Source organism: Rhinolophus ferrumequinum, chromosome 6 (assembly GCF_004115265.2).
Source record: "Rhinolophus ferrumequinum isolate MPI-CBG mRhiFer1 chromosome 6, mRhiFer1_v1.p, whole genome shotgun sequence".
NCBI classification, from domain to species: Eukaryota; Metazoa; Chordata; class Mammalia; order Chiroptera; family Rhinolophidae; genus Rhinolophus; species Rhinolophus ferrumequinum.
This window is the reverse complement of record NC_046289.1, coordinates 62,253,436-62,268,450: the sequence shown is the minus strand read 5'-3', so window position 1 is coordinate 62,268,450 and position 15,015 is coordinate 62,253,436. Positions and strand designations below refer to the sequence as shown.

Below are 15,015 nucleotides of genomic sequence, written 5' to 3'. Positions count from 1 at the left end.
ATGTCCATCAGGGTTAGGAAGATTCTGCTTAAGGTCCCAAGAATCCCCTCCCCCAAGGGGATTCAGAGGATTCATGGATTATTGTCCCATGAGCACTTCCACCACTTCTTTCTCCCAAGACCCTCCCGTTACCTCCATGGAGCCCAGCTTTGCGGTTACGAATGAGGGGTGATTTCCTTGGGAGGCCAGGGCCCTCAGAGGGCTGGGGTGAAGTCTGTAGTGCCGGTCTGGCTCATCTGATGCCTTCCTGGGCACAGATTCTCCATGCTGCCTTGGGTCTGTCTTCATCTCCTCGTTCTATCCAACAACAGGCACAGATAGAAGTGTGAATGGCCTCCAGCCTCCTAATCCCAGGCTTCCCAACCCTTTTACCTCCCTGTACTGTTTCCAAGTTTCCCAGCACTTTGTTCCCAAATGCTCCAGTCCCAAACCCCAGCATTCTGACTCACCTCAGAAGAGGCTGGACGGAATCCATAGCCAGTTGGGGCACTGCCTTCTTCCTCAACACCTTTCACTCCAGGGCTGAAGTGCAGTTCCACATGGAATCGCTCCTCTGATAAGGGATCCTGTGGGGTGTCATCAGGTGAAGGGGCTGTTGGAGGAGCTGGATATGGTGGTGGAAGACCAGGCAGGGACAACAGAGAGGAACTCGAGAGGAACTTCGTCCCAGGGTGGAGGTTTTAGTCTTGCCCCACTCGGGAGATCTAGTAGAGATCTAGATCTTGTAGTCTAGTGTTACAGGAGCCTCATTCCCTCACCTCCACCATTTGAGAGTCACTGCTTCACGTGACTTTCCAACTTCTTCTTCTATAACCCTCCCCATACATCTCCACAATATCTCAGCTTTGCTACAGTGCATATAGCAGCACTTATTTAAAGATATCCTTGTTTAGCCATATGTGTAACAATGTTTGAGAGAAAGACTCACTGTCCCAAATTCTATACCCTCCCTAAATGCCAGAGTATGTTCTATGGTATCTCTGGTACACCACCATCCCAAAACACTTTTTCTGTTCCAGTAGGAACTTCCTAGGTGCTCTGTGTCATGCTGTCCCGAGGTGCCACACCTAGCTGGAGTCTACAAATTCTTAAGTTAAGAAAGTTTTTTCCTAAAAGGGGATGGAGAAGAAAGAAGGGGCCCTCTTCCTCGCCCCACCCTGTCAGCTCCTCACCCGTGTGTTGTCCTCATAAAGCATGATGACAATCTGGGTCATGTAGTTGAGCTCTGAGATGGCACTAAGATAGGCCAAAGCTCGCTGCCACTGTGCATCCTGCGTTTCCTACCGAACACAAGAAGAGGTAAGCCAACACCCAAGGACAAGGGAGTCAGGGAATGGGCAGGGAGACAAGGAGAACAGAGAAAGCCTGAAGTACAAAAGAAGCATGAGGAGGAGAGTAGAAGAATGCTGGGAAAAGATGATCATGGGCTGAAGGAAGAAGTAGGAGCCTTACATCCAGAAGTCCCCCATAACGGAAGACACTGAGTAGAGAGTGGACATGGCTTTCGCTGGTGAAATAGAGACGTGTTCGAACATGGCGGCCTGGGGAGAGCACTCCTCGGGAATACCTGAGATAATAGCTAAGTCACTCGCACTGTCAGATAAACCTCTTCCCACCCCTCCACAAACTCTTTCCTCCCATCTCAAAGACTTCTCCTCTGCTTTCCATCCCAGAATCCCTTCTATTCTTGGTTCTGGATTCCCCCAAGGGCTCCCTGCCACACCCCTCCCTCCATCCAGCTCCCCTCCCAGCCCTCCCTCACAGGGGATGCAGCTTGTTGACAGACTCATCCTCGTGGGTTCTCTGCAGGTCAAGTAGTATCTTCCGCAACAGTGGAAGACAGAAGCCCACGGCAATCTCCAGTTTCTCCTCCCGACTGATGCCGTACTCCTAGGGGCCATAGGCCAAGAATAAGTACCTCAGTGGATCTTGTTTTTCTTTTGCCTCATACTCTCCGGCCCAAGATTATACTTGTGTGCACCTCAGGTTTGGAGTTTCTTTCATATCCACCACATTCCCCTCTCCAAGTTTCTCCTCAGGTAGTCTCTTATACTACTCAGTGTCAGAGTAGACCCTGAAAATTGTAGTAACTCAACACCTTCCTTCCCTAAGTTTCCTTCCCCTGGTTCCCACACCACCCCTCCTCCTTTCTGCCTTTTCTCTCCCTCCTTACTCAATACCCATATCCCCAGGCTAGATTCCTGACCTGAGACACACCTGGGGAATGACCACATCAGCCAGTGCCTTAGAGAGACGTAGCAACTCTGCTGTGCCTTGAAGTCCCAGACTTGCATTGTGCTGCACATCATACTTGACACAGTCATAGATGTCAGGGATCTTACTGATATCATAGCGCCCACTCTTCTGCCGAAAGTCACGCTCCAGCTTGCTCCAACGCTGTAGCATTAGCTCTAGCGTCTCACTGTGGTAGAGTTGCAGGTCTGGAAGGAAGACGGAGTGTCAGAGAAGCCAAGATTTTACCTCTAACAGAAAAACCGTAACAAAACTGAAGTAGAATCAGAGAGATGAGGATGCCATGTCTCCGACGTTTAGGAGAAGACACAGGCGTGTCTGAGGAATCCCAACACACCTGAAACCTTGAAGGGAAGATAGTATTCATACCCACCTACATACTTAGGGTCCTGCATCGTTCCTGGATCTGGTGAGTGAGGTTTTCAATCAGGGCAAATACCTGATCACAGACCTTCACAGGATTCTGGATGACAGCCATGGAGTTGAGTAGGGAAGTGCTTTCCAGTGGGAGCCAGCTGTGGGGAAGAGAGAGCTGAAAGGCGCGATAGGCAAAGTGCGAACTGCCCAGATTCCTGTGAGCTTATTACAGAGGTTGCCTGTAAACAAGACGTTTGTTGGCTGACTCCAATGAGCACTCTTAGACTGCTGCACACACCAGCAGTTCTAGGGCCTTCGGATGAGGGGACTGCTGTAGCACGCAGTCATCTATCTAAGAAGGGTTGATCTTAAAAGTCTGAGAGTCCAGAGGAAATAAAATAGACCTAGGTTCTTTTCTTGGAGGGGTTCTAACAAGCACATAAAAAATGCTGGGGAATAAAGATTAAACCAAAATCCCTCAAAATTCTCACAGAATGTTTTCATGAGTGGGTAATAGAGATAACATTATCGTATTTTCTCTAAACAAGATGCTAGCTGCACCTAGAGAAGAGGTGCCAATCTCAGGACTAGGTGCCAACTCAAACTTTTAGGACAGTAACAGTCAATGAAGAATGGGGAAAGGCAAAGAGGATTGTGGATGGCATGCACACATTCTACCTACATGAGTTCCATTCTTGTAAGCAAAAGGAAGCAAGGGAGAAAGAAAAAGTGCCTTAGCTTTTTCAGATTTGACACTGAGCAATAGATTAGAAAACAAGGGAGCAAGGTCCAGCCCTTATCAAGTGTGTTCGGAAAAGAACACAGAAAAAGCCATTCTCTAGGCAATGTGCTAAGCTACTTAGTTCATTTAAGAGTCTATAAGAAATGGTGTGAATGTACTTAATGCCACTTGAATGGTACACTTAAAAGTGGTTCAAGTGGTACTACAATTTTAAAAAATCAATAATTTTTTTTTTTTTTTAAAAAGAATCTATCAGAAATGTGGAGCTATCAGTGGTAGGATGGTGGAAAGTCATTGTCTAGCATATGACACCCAGTCAATAATGGCCTGGATACACAGGAAAAAGGACGACACTGGGTGACAGCATCCATTGTGATTAACACCGTGAAGCAGCGGACTGCAGTGGCTAACAGCCTGGGCTCTCGGGTTAAACTCCTTGGGTTCAAACTAGCTGCGTGACCTCGGAAACATTGCTTAAATTCTTCTGAGCCTAGGTTTCTTCATATGTAAAATGGGGGGAAAGTAGTACAGGTCCACAGTTCTTATGGTGGATTAAAGATGACCACTAAATTAATTCTTTGTTACCTTCCCCTTCCCTTGAATCTAGGCTGGCCCTGTGACTCCTAACCAATAAAAAATAACAAAGTTATGTTGTGCTAATTCTGGGCTACACTTCAAAGAAGTTTGGAGGCTTCTGCTTTGGGAGAGTCTTAAGTTACCATTTAAGAAGTCTGGTTACCATGCTACAGAAACCACATGGAGAAAACATGTGGAGAGGAAAGGCCCTGAGACTACAGGGAGAGCGTAAAGGGGGAGAGAGCCCAGCCATCCCAGCATCCCAGGCGAGCCTCCAGATGGTTCAGCTCCAACATCTGGATAACATCTGGACAAATTAGGAGAAACCCCAAGCAAGACCAGTTGAGCCTAGAACTGTAAGACAATAAAATGGTGGTTGTTTTAAGTTACTGAATTTTGAGGTAGTTTTTTTATGCAGCAATAGATAACTGAAACATTCATTCGAAATCCTTGGGATCAGCTATGTTTGGAATTGAGAATTTTTCAGACTTTAGGAAGTTCATACAGTGCATATGCTATATGTTATATAATATCTCTAGCAGGGCCTAGGGCATAACCAAACACATTTACATTTACACAGCAAAATGTATGACTATTTACACTAAATGGGATAAACAGGGATTAGAAATAGCCTTATCGGGGGGTGGTAGATGAGGGTAAAGGGGATCAAATATATAGTGATGGAAGGAGAACTGACTCTGGGTGGGGAACACACAATGGGATTTATAGATGATGTACTACAGAATTGTACACCTGAAATCTATGTAACTTTACTAACAATTGTCACCCCAATAAACTTTAATTAAAAAAAAATAGTCTTATCAGGTTTTGCTGCCAAATTCCTCTTGGTTCCAAACCTATAAAAATCTTTTTGATTTTTGAAATTGTGGATATGAGACTTTTGAAATTGTAGACCCCTACTTATCTCAAAGGGTAAAGAGTAACTGTGATAATGTATGAAAAGCACATATCATTACTGATTACTATTGTTTATAATTCTTGGAATTTGGGATCAGAGGTATATTGTGTACAGAGATAGGGAGAGCCTGACCTGCTCATAATCCTCAGGGCCAAAGGGCGCATCCTGCTGCAAAATGTGGTGCAGTCGAGCTTTGACCCGGTGCTGGCAGCTGCTCAAGGAATCACCGTCGCTGTCCAGGAGCCCGTTCATGTTGGCACTCTTCACCATTTGTACCAAAATGGGTGTCAGCTCCCCTTCTAGAGCCAGAAGGCCCTGGAGGGGAAGCACAAAGTCTATTAGTTTTCTTTCCAGTCTAGTGCAGTCCCCGCAGGCCTAGACGGTGTGGGAGATAAAATAAGAGCTGGCTTGGAGGACTGCGTATAGGTCAAGGGGCCTGCCCTCACTAATTATTCTCAGTAGTATAGAATCGGATCAGACACAACAAGAAATTTCTCTGAGTCAGCACACAAACACCCTAAAATTTCCCAGCTAGTTCTCCAAACTCTCTGCTGCTCTCCCTAAAGGAAGCTGGGATTGTGAGAGAACAGTAGTGTGCACCTTAGCAAAAGCAGCAGCAGTCATCTGGACGCGGCCCTCATCAGAGGCATAGATCTTGAGATCATGGCGGAAAGTGCTATGGAGACGAAGCAGCCCACATCCGGGGAAGCCAGCATAGTCACCTGGGGGCAAAGGGGAGGACCAGGAGTGCATGCTACCCACATGCTCATTCCTCCTTTAACTTTGCCATTGCCTCAGTCCTTTCATTTCCCAACTTATCCCCTAATCGTCTTATCCCAACCTCGCTAGGTATTTACACAACCCCACCCCCACCCCACCAAACACTCACCCTGTCCTCCAGGGTACATGCAGCGAAAAGCTCGCCCCAGCTCCTCAGCCTGAACACGACCAGCAGGAGTCAGTTCTCCACCCCACTTCAGTACCAGCAATAGAGATGGTCCGAGAGCCTCCGGCTGTGGATCTGTAGGAATAAGGGGCGGTGAACAAGTCTACAAAGAGAATACTGGGGACATCTAAATGTTAGGTCTTTTGAGGAGCACAAACAGGTAATCTGGGGTTCAGGTCATCTAAGGATTCAAGAATAAGAGATCTGAATGGTAATGGGAAGGGGATATTGTAACTTACCTTGCCCCTCATTAGAAGCTTTTACTCCATGAGGGTAGTAAGTCAACTGCACCTTCCGGTTGATGCCTGAGAAGTGACCATACCTGCAGGATAAACCCACAATTTACTTTCTGTCCCAGCTAACAAGTCTCACTGTTATTGGCTCCCTTTTCCGAGCCCCTTTCTCACATCTCCAGCACAGACTTCAGCTGCTCTAGTTTCCCAGTCTTCTCTTCGATCTCACCACCTGGTTCTTTCTCCAGTTCAGCCAATAGCAGCCGTGCGATGTCCAGCACCTCCTGGAGGAGATAACAGGGTATCCATGCAGGAGGCCACGTCCTGGCCAGTTACCCTTTCATCCTGGTCTCTCATCGAGGCCTCCAATCCCATACCCATTATCTTTCACAAAGCACTGTTCCTCCCAGCCAGATTCACCATCTTACCTGTAGCTGCTCGGGCCGCTTTAGTTTTAATTTCCCTGTCTTGTAGCCACCATGTTTTTCAAATAGACTAAAAAACCTGAAGAAATAAGGAGAAGCTTTAGTATGGGGTAAGATAGTCAAAGCCTCTGGGAGCTGCCCCCTCCCTAGTTCCCTCACAAAAAACTATTCGTTTAAAGTAGAACAGTCTTCCTACCGTGGGTGTGTCACTTCCATCTTCATCTTCTGCTTGGGGGTACGATCCCCATGACGGATAATTGCAATGACACAGCGCAGTTCCATCCTAAGACAGGGGATGCTTTTAGGGCCTCTCCTCCATCCCACCCGACACCACCTCCCACCATGTCATCTTACTTGCCATGTCAAAGAACAAAGGGAAAACTATAGGTAGGGTTAAGGAAACTGCCTAGAAGAGACCCAGGCTCCACTAGTAAGAACGAACAGGGTCAAGAAGTAACCACTGGTCTGACGTAGGTGCCTTAGGTTGGTTACTCCAGCTTTTTTACTTTTGCTCACATAGTGCCAGATGTGGTAGGGACAATGGGAATGTCCTCAGCCTCTGTGGGGATGGACCATGGGATCTGAAACTGTGGGGCAAGTTCCCGCATTATGGTGTTCCTAGAAGGAGAAATATAAAGAAGCTGTGTGAAAATGAATGAACCAGAACCACACATATGAAAGAAGCTCTCAAAAACTAGTATGTTGTAGATTAATATACATTAACATACATTAATATAAAGTCTAAAAATATGCAAAAAAAAGACACCCCCAGATTTGCAATAAAAATATTAATAAATATATGGAAATAACAAACACTAAATTAAGAATTGTGAGTACCTCTGGGTGGGAGGGAAGGGGATGTAATTAGCAAGGGTTATGGAAGGGCTATATTCTGGTGTTTTTATTCCCCTTCTCTGCCTGCCCCCCTACTCTGGTTCAAGCCATTGTTTCTCAGTTGTTTCTCAGTCTAGTTGTGTAGGACACAGCCCTCGACCCATGCTGGTATTATGAGCTTTGTGCTCCCCCCAACTGAGGCAGTCGGTCGCTGGTTGTCAGTCAGCCCCTCACCGCAGCTCACGGCAGCCCAGCTCCAGGGAGACTGTTGTTCACAGTCTTAGCTGTAGAGGGCGCAGCTCACTGGCCCATGTGGGAATTGAACCGGTGACCTCGGTGTTAGGAGCACGGCACTCCAACCACCTGAGCCACAGGGCCAGCCCTTCAACAATATTCTTAATATTTTATTTCTTAAGCTAAATGGTAAATAAATGGATACTCACCATATTCATCGCTCCTTATATATTTTTGAATGTTTTAAATATTATGTGATGGATTTTTTAAAAGTCAAATTGTAAAACAGTATTACAGTATGATTGATCACATTTAGTAAAATAAACATTGTTTATACACGGCAGAAAAAGATACTGTTACGTCTAAGACGATTAACAGTAATTACCTCTGGGGAGAGCAGTGTTGGAAAGGCAAGAGGGCTGAGGAGCCCTTTCTCCATTTTCCTTTTTCACTTTTAAATCATTTCTGCAATATTTAAATTAAAGCAAAAGCTTTCTAACTCTCTTCTCTAAGCCCATTCTCCCCAGCCCAGACCACTGTGTCCCTTACCCCAGAATCTTGGCACAGTCATCGTAGTATTTCATCGAATTCTTGACAAAACTGAAGCCATTGACATCACACACAAAGGAGTGACCATTGGCACGAAGAAGGTCAAAACCACAAACTGTTTGCTGCAGAGGAAAGAGGCAAGATGAGAACAAGAACATAGGGAAGACAGTCAATGGTATTATAACAACTATATACAATGTCAGAGGGGTAGTAGACTTGGAGGGGTATCACTTTGTGAGGGGTGTAAATGTCTAATCGTTTTGTTTTGTACACCTGAAACTAGTATAAAACAATGAAATTAAATTTAAAAAAATAAAACGTTAAAGAAAGAGCCCCCGACCCCTGCTCCTGTTTTTTTCCTTCATTCACAGCACGCCCCAATTTACCCCCCATCCCCACCCCCGTCCCACCATGGGCCTTCCTCTACCTTAAAAGCTACGCAGACTTTCCTGGCTACCAACTTTTCCATGGCGGTCAGCATGACTGGATATCGAATTTCTTTCCCTTCACTGTCTCGTTCAACCTTCCCATCCAAAGCTGGAGATTTCCTGGCTTCAGCATGGGCATAATCTGGCCCCACTGTATACACCTGCAGGTACATAGCATCACTGAGTATGCCCACAGCTCACCCTGCATATGAGAAGACAATATGAGCACTAGGTCTGCAGACTAGTTGTGGAATAAAAACAAAACAAAACAAAACAAAAAAATGCCCTGAGTATTAAGAACAAAGAGACTGACATTTTTCTTATTGAGCCCTGGTGAAGTATCATTATGAAGGTTTCTCCTTGGGATTCCAGCACTATCATCTAGTCCTTAATAATAAGTTACCAACATTAAACCATCTGCCATGTCACCCTTGCCCTTGCTCTGACAGTGACAGTATCTACTACCTCACTTGTTATCTTCACCTGCATAGGAAAGGCACTCACATTCACACTTCATTTTCTATGACCCCCTCCATATGCTTCTACGTGCCCTCAAGCACCCCGTCCCAGCCAGACATTTATAATCTCTTGAATCCATGTAGCCACCATAACCTTGACATCTGTGCCATCTGTCGGCATAAACTCTTCATAGATGTATGACCCTGTCTTTCGGACGCTGCTCTCAGGAGAGTAAACGCTGCTTCGGCTGCCAATCTTCAAAGGAAAAGGAAGAGAAAAAAAAATGTTGCTTCTACTTTGTCCCCAAATCCTCCAGCTTCCCTTCCCACAACTTCATTCTTGTCCTTCTACCTCTGACTCCCCAAATGCTCAAATGTCAGCCATACCTTACGGAAGAGGCGCTGGCTTCCTCCCCCAGCTGAGCTGGGGTAGTAGATGTAAACATTGTGGTCCTCTGCACTCACTGGCTTCTCCACAAAGGGCTTGGGAAAGACAGCGCCGTTTACCTCTACATGGTCTTCACCTTCTATCAGATTGCACTCTGAAAGGTAGGTGTGCAGTCATTCCTAGGGCCTAGGTTTGTAGAATACTTCCAACTCCCATTTCTCCACGTTTTAATCTCCATCACCCTCAAATTTCTATGACCATACCTTAGTAATAAATATGTAATAACTATATGGTATATAGATATAATAATATCTATATAAGAAAAGTCCAAGGCTGTGCCCAAAGATCCATGGCTCTTACTATAGCCATGGCTCTAATAACCAAAGCCTCACTTAGATAGGTGGTGTCTAAAGGATGGAGAACTGGGCTAAGTCATAGAAACCAAGGCAGGACAGGACTGGACAAGGCCAGGTACTCACCCTCAGGCCGGGCAGGATCACGATTGAGCACAGCATATCGAGGCAGATCAATACCTTCCTCCTGCAGGATCCGGTACACCTCCCTCCTGTCACCCCCAGAATAAATTAGCTGGGAAAGGTGGGGGATGGTGACTATGGGGAGAGGCTAGGGAATTCATTTGCTCAGGAACTGGAGACACCAGGGTACAGAACTCAGGAGGGAATAGGACAAATATTAATTTAAATATAAAATTAAAATGTTTGTTTGACTATCCCTCCCAGAGTGGGTTCTCTGAACAGGCATACTCTCTGGGCCACCCATCCCACCATTCAACAGAAAGCTATACCTATCCTGGATGTAATACTGCATAGCCAGGTCATTGATAAGAAAGGGGTTTCGAAGCTTGGAGTAAGCAACAGCTTTGTCCAGAGGAAAGCCTGGGATGGAGAAAGGAAATAAAGAGACCAAAGAAAGTGAAAGAGACAGAGTGAGAAAACATCAAGAGAAATAGAGACGTATTAAAGCTATTAATTGTCACGGAGCTCCTCTACTCATCTATCCCTTCCCTTTTCTTTCTGCCCAACTTCCCAAGTCTAGAATGTCTAACAGGAAAAAGTAAAAAAGAAATTATTTTTAGGGTCTCTCTAGAGACCCTTAGAACTATCCTGAGATTCAAATATGGGCTTTACACTACCCATAGCAACTCCCCCCCCCCCCCAGGATGTAGGGAAAGCAGACCCCTTTGTACTGCTCTCTGGTGTGTCAGGAAGAGCTGAAGCCCTCTTTACTATCTGACAGTAAGAACCTCACTTCCCAGTCCAGCATTCCCAACACCATTCCTTCCCATTTTCCTTTATAGACCCTAACCTTTGGAGTGGAAAGAAATGAGGCAGTGGCAGGATGGCCAGTTTTCCACAGGTTCGTTGAGGATCACATCTTCTCCCAGAATAATAACAGTCAGGTAGTCAAATCTGCAGAGTCGCTCTAGGATTTGGGTCATTGGCTTGGACTTGGATTTCTTGGTCATGGCACAGATGCCAACAATGATCTGAGGTTCAGGAGGCTAAGAGAGGAAATGCTGTCAGGAACTGAGGAACTTCCCAGCCAGCCCATCCCTGTCAGGGAACTCTCTCATCTTCTTAGGGCACATTTTCTTGCCAGGACTTCAGACCTCTGGGGTAAAGGTTGACTCCTCACCTAGGTCTAGATTGGAGAGCCTGTAGGGATTCCTGCTGCCCACAGAATAAGAACCTTTCTACAGTAGGAAATGTGTGCTCAGGCACAAAAGCCAGAGAACCAACAACCATGAGACAATACGATAGGAGCCTCAAAGAGAGGCAATCCAACAAATTTCCACGGACCCTCCCCTTAATCAGGATAGGCCCTGTTTATGACAGGGCCTCTATTCATTTGGCAAGAACAGAGAGGTGTATCCATCCAAAGGAATCTCAACTCTCTATTACAGGGGTCCCAACACCACGTTACATCATTTTCTCCAGTCTTACCACTTCGTCCTCTTCGTCCTCAAGGAGCTCGCTGTCACTCTCTTCTGTCCTCATGCCTATGCCACGGGTGCCCAGCCCCTCATCTCCAGCTCCAAGGAAGAAGTGGGCTGTGGCACTCTCGCCCTCACTGGCCGGCAATGACCACATCCCCGCCGGAGCACCCACTCATCCCGCTCTGCAGTGGAGGAGATCCCATTCGCTCAAAATCCAAGCCCAGGGGCAGTGGGTGGGGGATGGGGAATGGGGAATGAGAAAATAGGCAGGAACTACAAGGGAACTAGGGGAAACAGGAAACAAAGCTATGGTGACAAGCATCAACAGGGAAGCAGGCACGTGGGCTATGACTCGAAATGACGGACGATCCATAAGAGAAAAGCAAATTATCCCTTTACCTCCCAGCTCATCCCACCCTCAAGCGTGAGACTGGTAAGCGGGTGGGTAGATTAGCCCTTACAGTGCTGGCATGTCCCTGAGTCTGCCAGCAGGAAACACCATTAACTCCAGTAGCAAATGGCAAAGGTGGTTCCTCATGGAAGGCTAATGTCAATTCCTACGAGAAAAGGTTCAAGAGCCATTTCAAACTTTGGATTCACTCCAAAATGTTCCTAGCCCTTCTCCACCTCCCCACAGTAGTACTGAACTCAGTGATTTAATTCAGGGGCAAAGGACGGAGAGAGCTCAGCTGCTTTGGCCCTTAACCCCATCTTCATTCCTACCACGGATTAACTCAAAAAACATTTATTAAGGGCATCCTAGGTTCTAAGCATTATCAGAACATTAAAATTCCCTATGCCCCCATCTCTCCTTCACCTGCTCCACCTTAAAAGACAGATGCCCAAGTCCAGAAAAGCCGTTCAAGGAAATAGGTCGGGTGCTGGTTGTGAGGTTGAGGATACAGGCATCCACACAACAGCCCCCAACCCATTCTCAAACTGAAATTTCAATTTTCTCTCTACTGTGTCCTGGGACTACAGACCCAGGGCTGGTCCAGGTCAAAGTCCCTCACACCAGAAGCTACAGTGGAAAAAAAAAAAAAATCCTGCCTAGACCCATAATCTAGAGAATATCTTAAGATGTTCTTGAGTCAGAACAACCTGGCAGTTCCACTTCTGTATACATACACCCAGAGAAATGATGCCTAACCAATTGTGAATATGCTGTGCAGGGGACATTTGGTAGAAGACATTTTTGGTTATCATATCTGGAGAGGTTGCTATTGGCATCTGGTGAGTAAATCCCAGCAATGCTGCTAATCATTCTAAAATGCATAGGATACTCCTCCACCACAAAGAATTATCCAGTCCAAAATGGTGCTAGTGCTGAGATTAAGAAATCCTGTTGTCGAGAAACTCTTCCACATAAGATGACATGTGCAAGGATGCTCATAACCTCACTGAGGTAATGGGGAAAAGGGAAAACAATTCAGATGTCACAAGTAGGAGAATGGATAAATACCATGTAGTGTATACAAATGACAGCCTAACAGCAATTTTAAAAAATGAATCAAACAACACGGGCAGCTTCCAAATGCAAACTATAGGAATACATATTGTACAGTTGTTTGTATAAATAAAAAATATTACATATGTTTATGACTGTATACATAATTAGCAGGAGTATAAAAATATAGACTGGAAAGAAAGACATCCAATTCAAGATGGTGATTAGCTCTGAGGAGAGGGGAGAATGGAGTTGAGAAGGATTCGACTGGAACTTCACAACTTTACCTATGATGTTTATTTCAATTTTTAAAAAATCTGAAGCAAATATACAGAAGGTTAACAATAGTTAATACTATATTGTGGGGATACAGGTATCTGTTATTTTTTCCTCAAAATAAAATGGAGTCACACATAAGTAATTTTCCACATTCTCCACAAGTTCTCAGAAACACTGACCAAAGAAAGCCACAAACTCCTTAAGTAGATGGATTTAGTCTTACAGTTTTCAAATGGTCTTCAATAATTACTTTCTGTATTTTTATTTTAAACCTTTCCATTACAAGTGGGATTTGCAGCTTTGATTAGAAAGTTAGTTAACCTTTATACAGACCTTGACCTTTCTAGTCTCCACCATCTGCTTGTCTCCCCTGCTCAACCTCCCTGGGGAAACCACATTCTCCTTAGACATTTCCAGTTGTGCACTGGAGGCCTTATACATACACACACCCCTCTTGATTGTCTACTTCTTTGAACTCCTTTTTCGTGATGCCCCAATTTCTATGATCTGTGGCATTCCCCAGGTCCCTGTATAGTTTAAGCATGCAGAATTTTGTCGTACTCTTTTCCTTTCTCTGAAGCAGGAGCTTTCTTTCATGTCTAAAATTCCTCACCTTACACCCTTTCTTCCATTAAGTCTTTCCTGGTTTTCTACTGAATGTACAGTCTTGTTCTTGTAATTCTATTACAACTGTGTAACAGAGGATGGGAATGGGGAAGGGCAGTCTGTTCACCAGGGAGATGAAAGGTCTAAATTCATAGTTAACAAAGCAAAAATAGAAGCCTGACAGAAATAGCGATGAAATAAGCCAGGATTTATTTAGATGTACCTCTAGGAGAAGCTGGGGTTTAATGTGGTGTTCCAAGAGCCATTCCCATTTTCAGTCCTCAGCTCCCTATTCCCTCTCACCCAATACTTTGTTGCAAAAGAAAAGGAAATGTCAGACTCTACACAAGGCTAAAGGGCAGTTTTACTCTGGCCTGAATCCTACCGGAAGTAAAAAAAAAAGGAAGGGAGGGAGGGAGGAAGGAAGGAGATAAGTAGGTATAAGGAGGGGCAGGTGGGCAATCTTCTCAGGAATATCTATGTTAAATAATATCTGGAGAAGGGGTAGAAGGGAGGGTAAATAGTGTAACTTCATTATCTCTTAGAAGTTAGGGCTGCTTGCACTAGTCCTCTAATTTCCTTTGTCGCCGTGCATTTGATGGAGGGCTCCATCAGGGGTTAAAGGGAAACCTGAGTCCAGGCAGGAATAATTCCAACACAGTAAAACTCCTCAAGCCATTAGCACTACCTATCTCCTTCCCACCTTCTACAGTGGACCCCTTAGTTCCTTCTTGATGCACTTTTTAATCCTTCATACATATCCTTATTCCGACGCCCACGGACTGTGCTGATGCCGTTCTTAGTATCAACTCATACTGCCTTCTTTCCCCAACTTGCTAAAATGATTCTTCAGTGACTCCCCTGACCACTTCCAACACTGACTGCTGCCCCCTTCCCCGATCGCTGATCAACTAATCCAATTAATAATCCAACTAACCTCACACTCACTGGTTCCCCAGCATTAAACAGCCCTTCGATCCCTCAGATGAGTCACCACACTTGGTAACATATTTATGTGGGACCCTCAGTGATCCCCACAAAGACTGCCTGAGATCCATTCTTTCCTCACACTACCCCTCTCTCCAGACTCACCTTCTCTTCTTTCTGCAACAACCCCTTCCTCAAGCTGAGCCTCCAGTTTGGCTCCACTTTCACCTCTCCTCACACAGACCTCCCCACCCTGACCTTCTCCCACGCCGACTCCTCTGCTTACGCAGACCCTCCCAAGCCCGTCTCCTCTCTCGCCGACCCCATCCTCCGTCTTCTCTTCGCACAGCTCGGAGGCACGAAAACCGCCCTCCTATCCTGACTCCACTTAGCCTTTGCCCGCCCCCGCCTTCCCTGCTCACTCTCCCTACGCTGACATTGAGGCCTCTTCGCTGAG

At 45.6% G+C, this 15,015-nt stretch overlaps 1 protein-coding gene across 1 annotated transcript in view; it reads right to left on the bottom strand.

Annotated features, from left to right (window-relative positions):
- The window catches only part of PPIP5K1 (diphosphoinositol pentakisphosphate kinase 1), a 39,723-nt gene that overhangs the window by 24,426 nt on the left and 282 nt on the right, over positions 1 to 15,015 (bottom strand). Inside the window, 27 exon segments of the mRNA XM_033107891.1 lie at positions 144 to 222; positions 225 to 297; positions 450 to 566; positions 1,173 to 1,280; positions 1,453 to 1,567; positions 1,763 to 1,890; positions 2,218 to 2,441; positions 2,627 to 2,650; positions 2,653 to 2,752; positions 2,754 to 2,768; positions 4,980 to 5,162; positions 5,448 to 5,569; positions 5,737 to 5,868; positions 6,033 to 6,115; positions 6,201 to 6,310; positions 6,455 to 6,530; positions 6,648 to 6,734; positions 6,968 to 7,069; positions 8,069 to 8,190; positions 8,496 to 8,657; positions 9,109 to 9,210; positions 9,342 to 9,496; positions 9,822 to 9,907; positions 10,148 to 10,238; positions 10,669 to 10,864; positions 11,307 to 11,481; positions 11,761 to 11,856. Coding sequence (XP_032963782.1) covers positions 144 to 222; positions 225 to 297; positions 450 to 566; positions 1,173 to 1,280; positions 1,453 to 1,567; positions 1,763 to 1,890; positions 2,218 to 2,441; positions 2,627 to 2,650; positions 2,653 to 2,752; positions 2,754 to 2,768; positions 4,980 to 5,162; positions 5,448 to 5,569; positions 5,737 to 5,868; positions 6,033 to 6,115; positions 6,201 to 6,310; positions 6,455 to 6,530; positions 6,648 to 6,734; positions 6,968 to 7,069; positions 8,069 to 8,190; positions 8,496 to 8,657; positions 9,109 to 9,210; positions 9,342 to 9,496; positions 9,822 to 9,907; positions 10,148 to 10,238; positions 10,669 to 10,864; positions 11,307 to 11,453 — 2,939 coding nt within the window. The 5' untranslated portion in view covers positions 11,454 to 11,481; positions 11,761 to 11,856.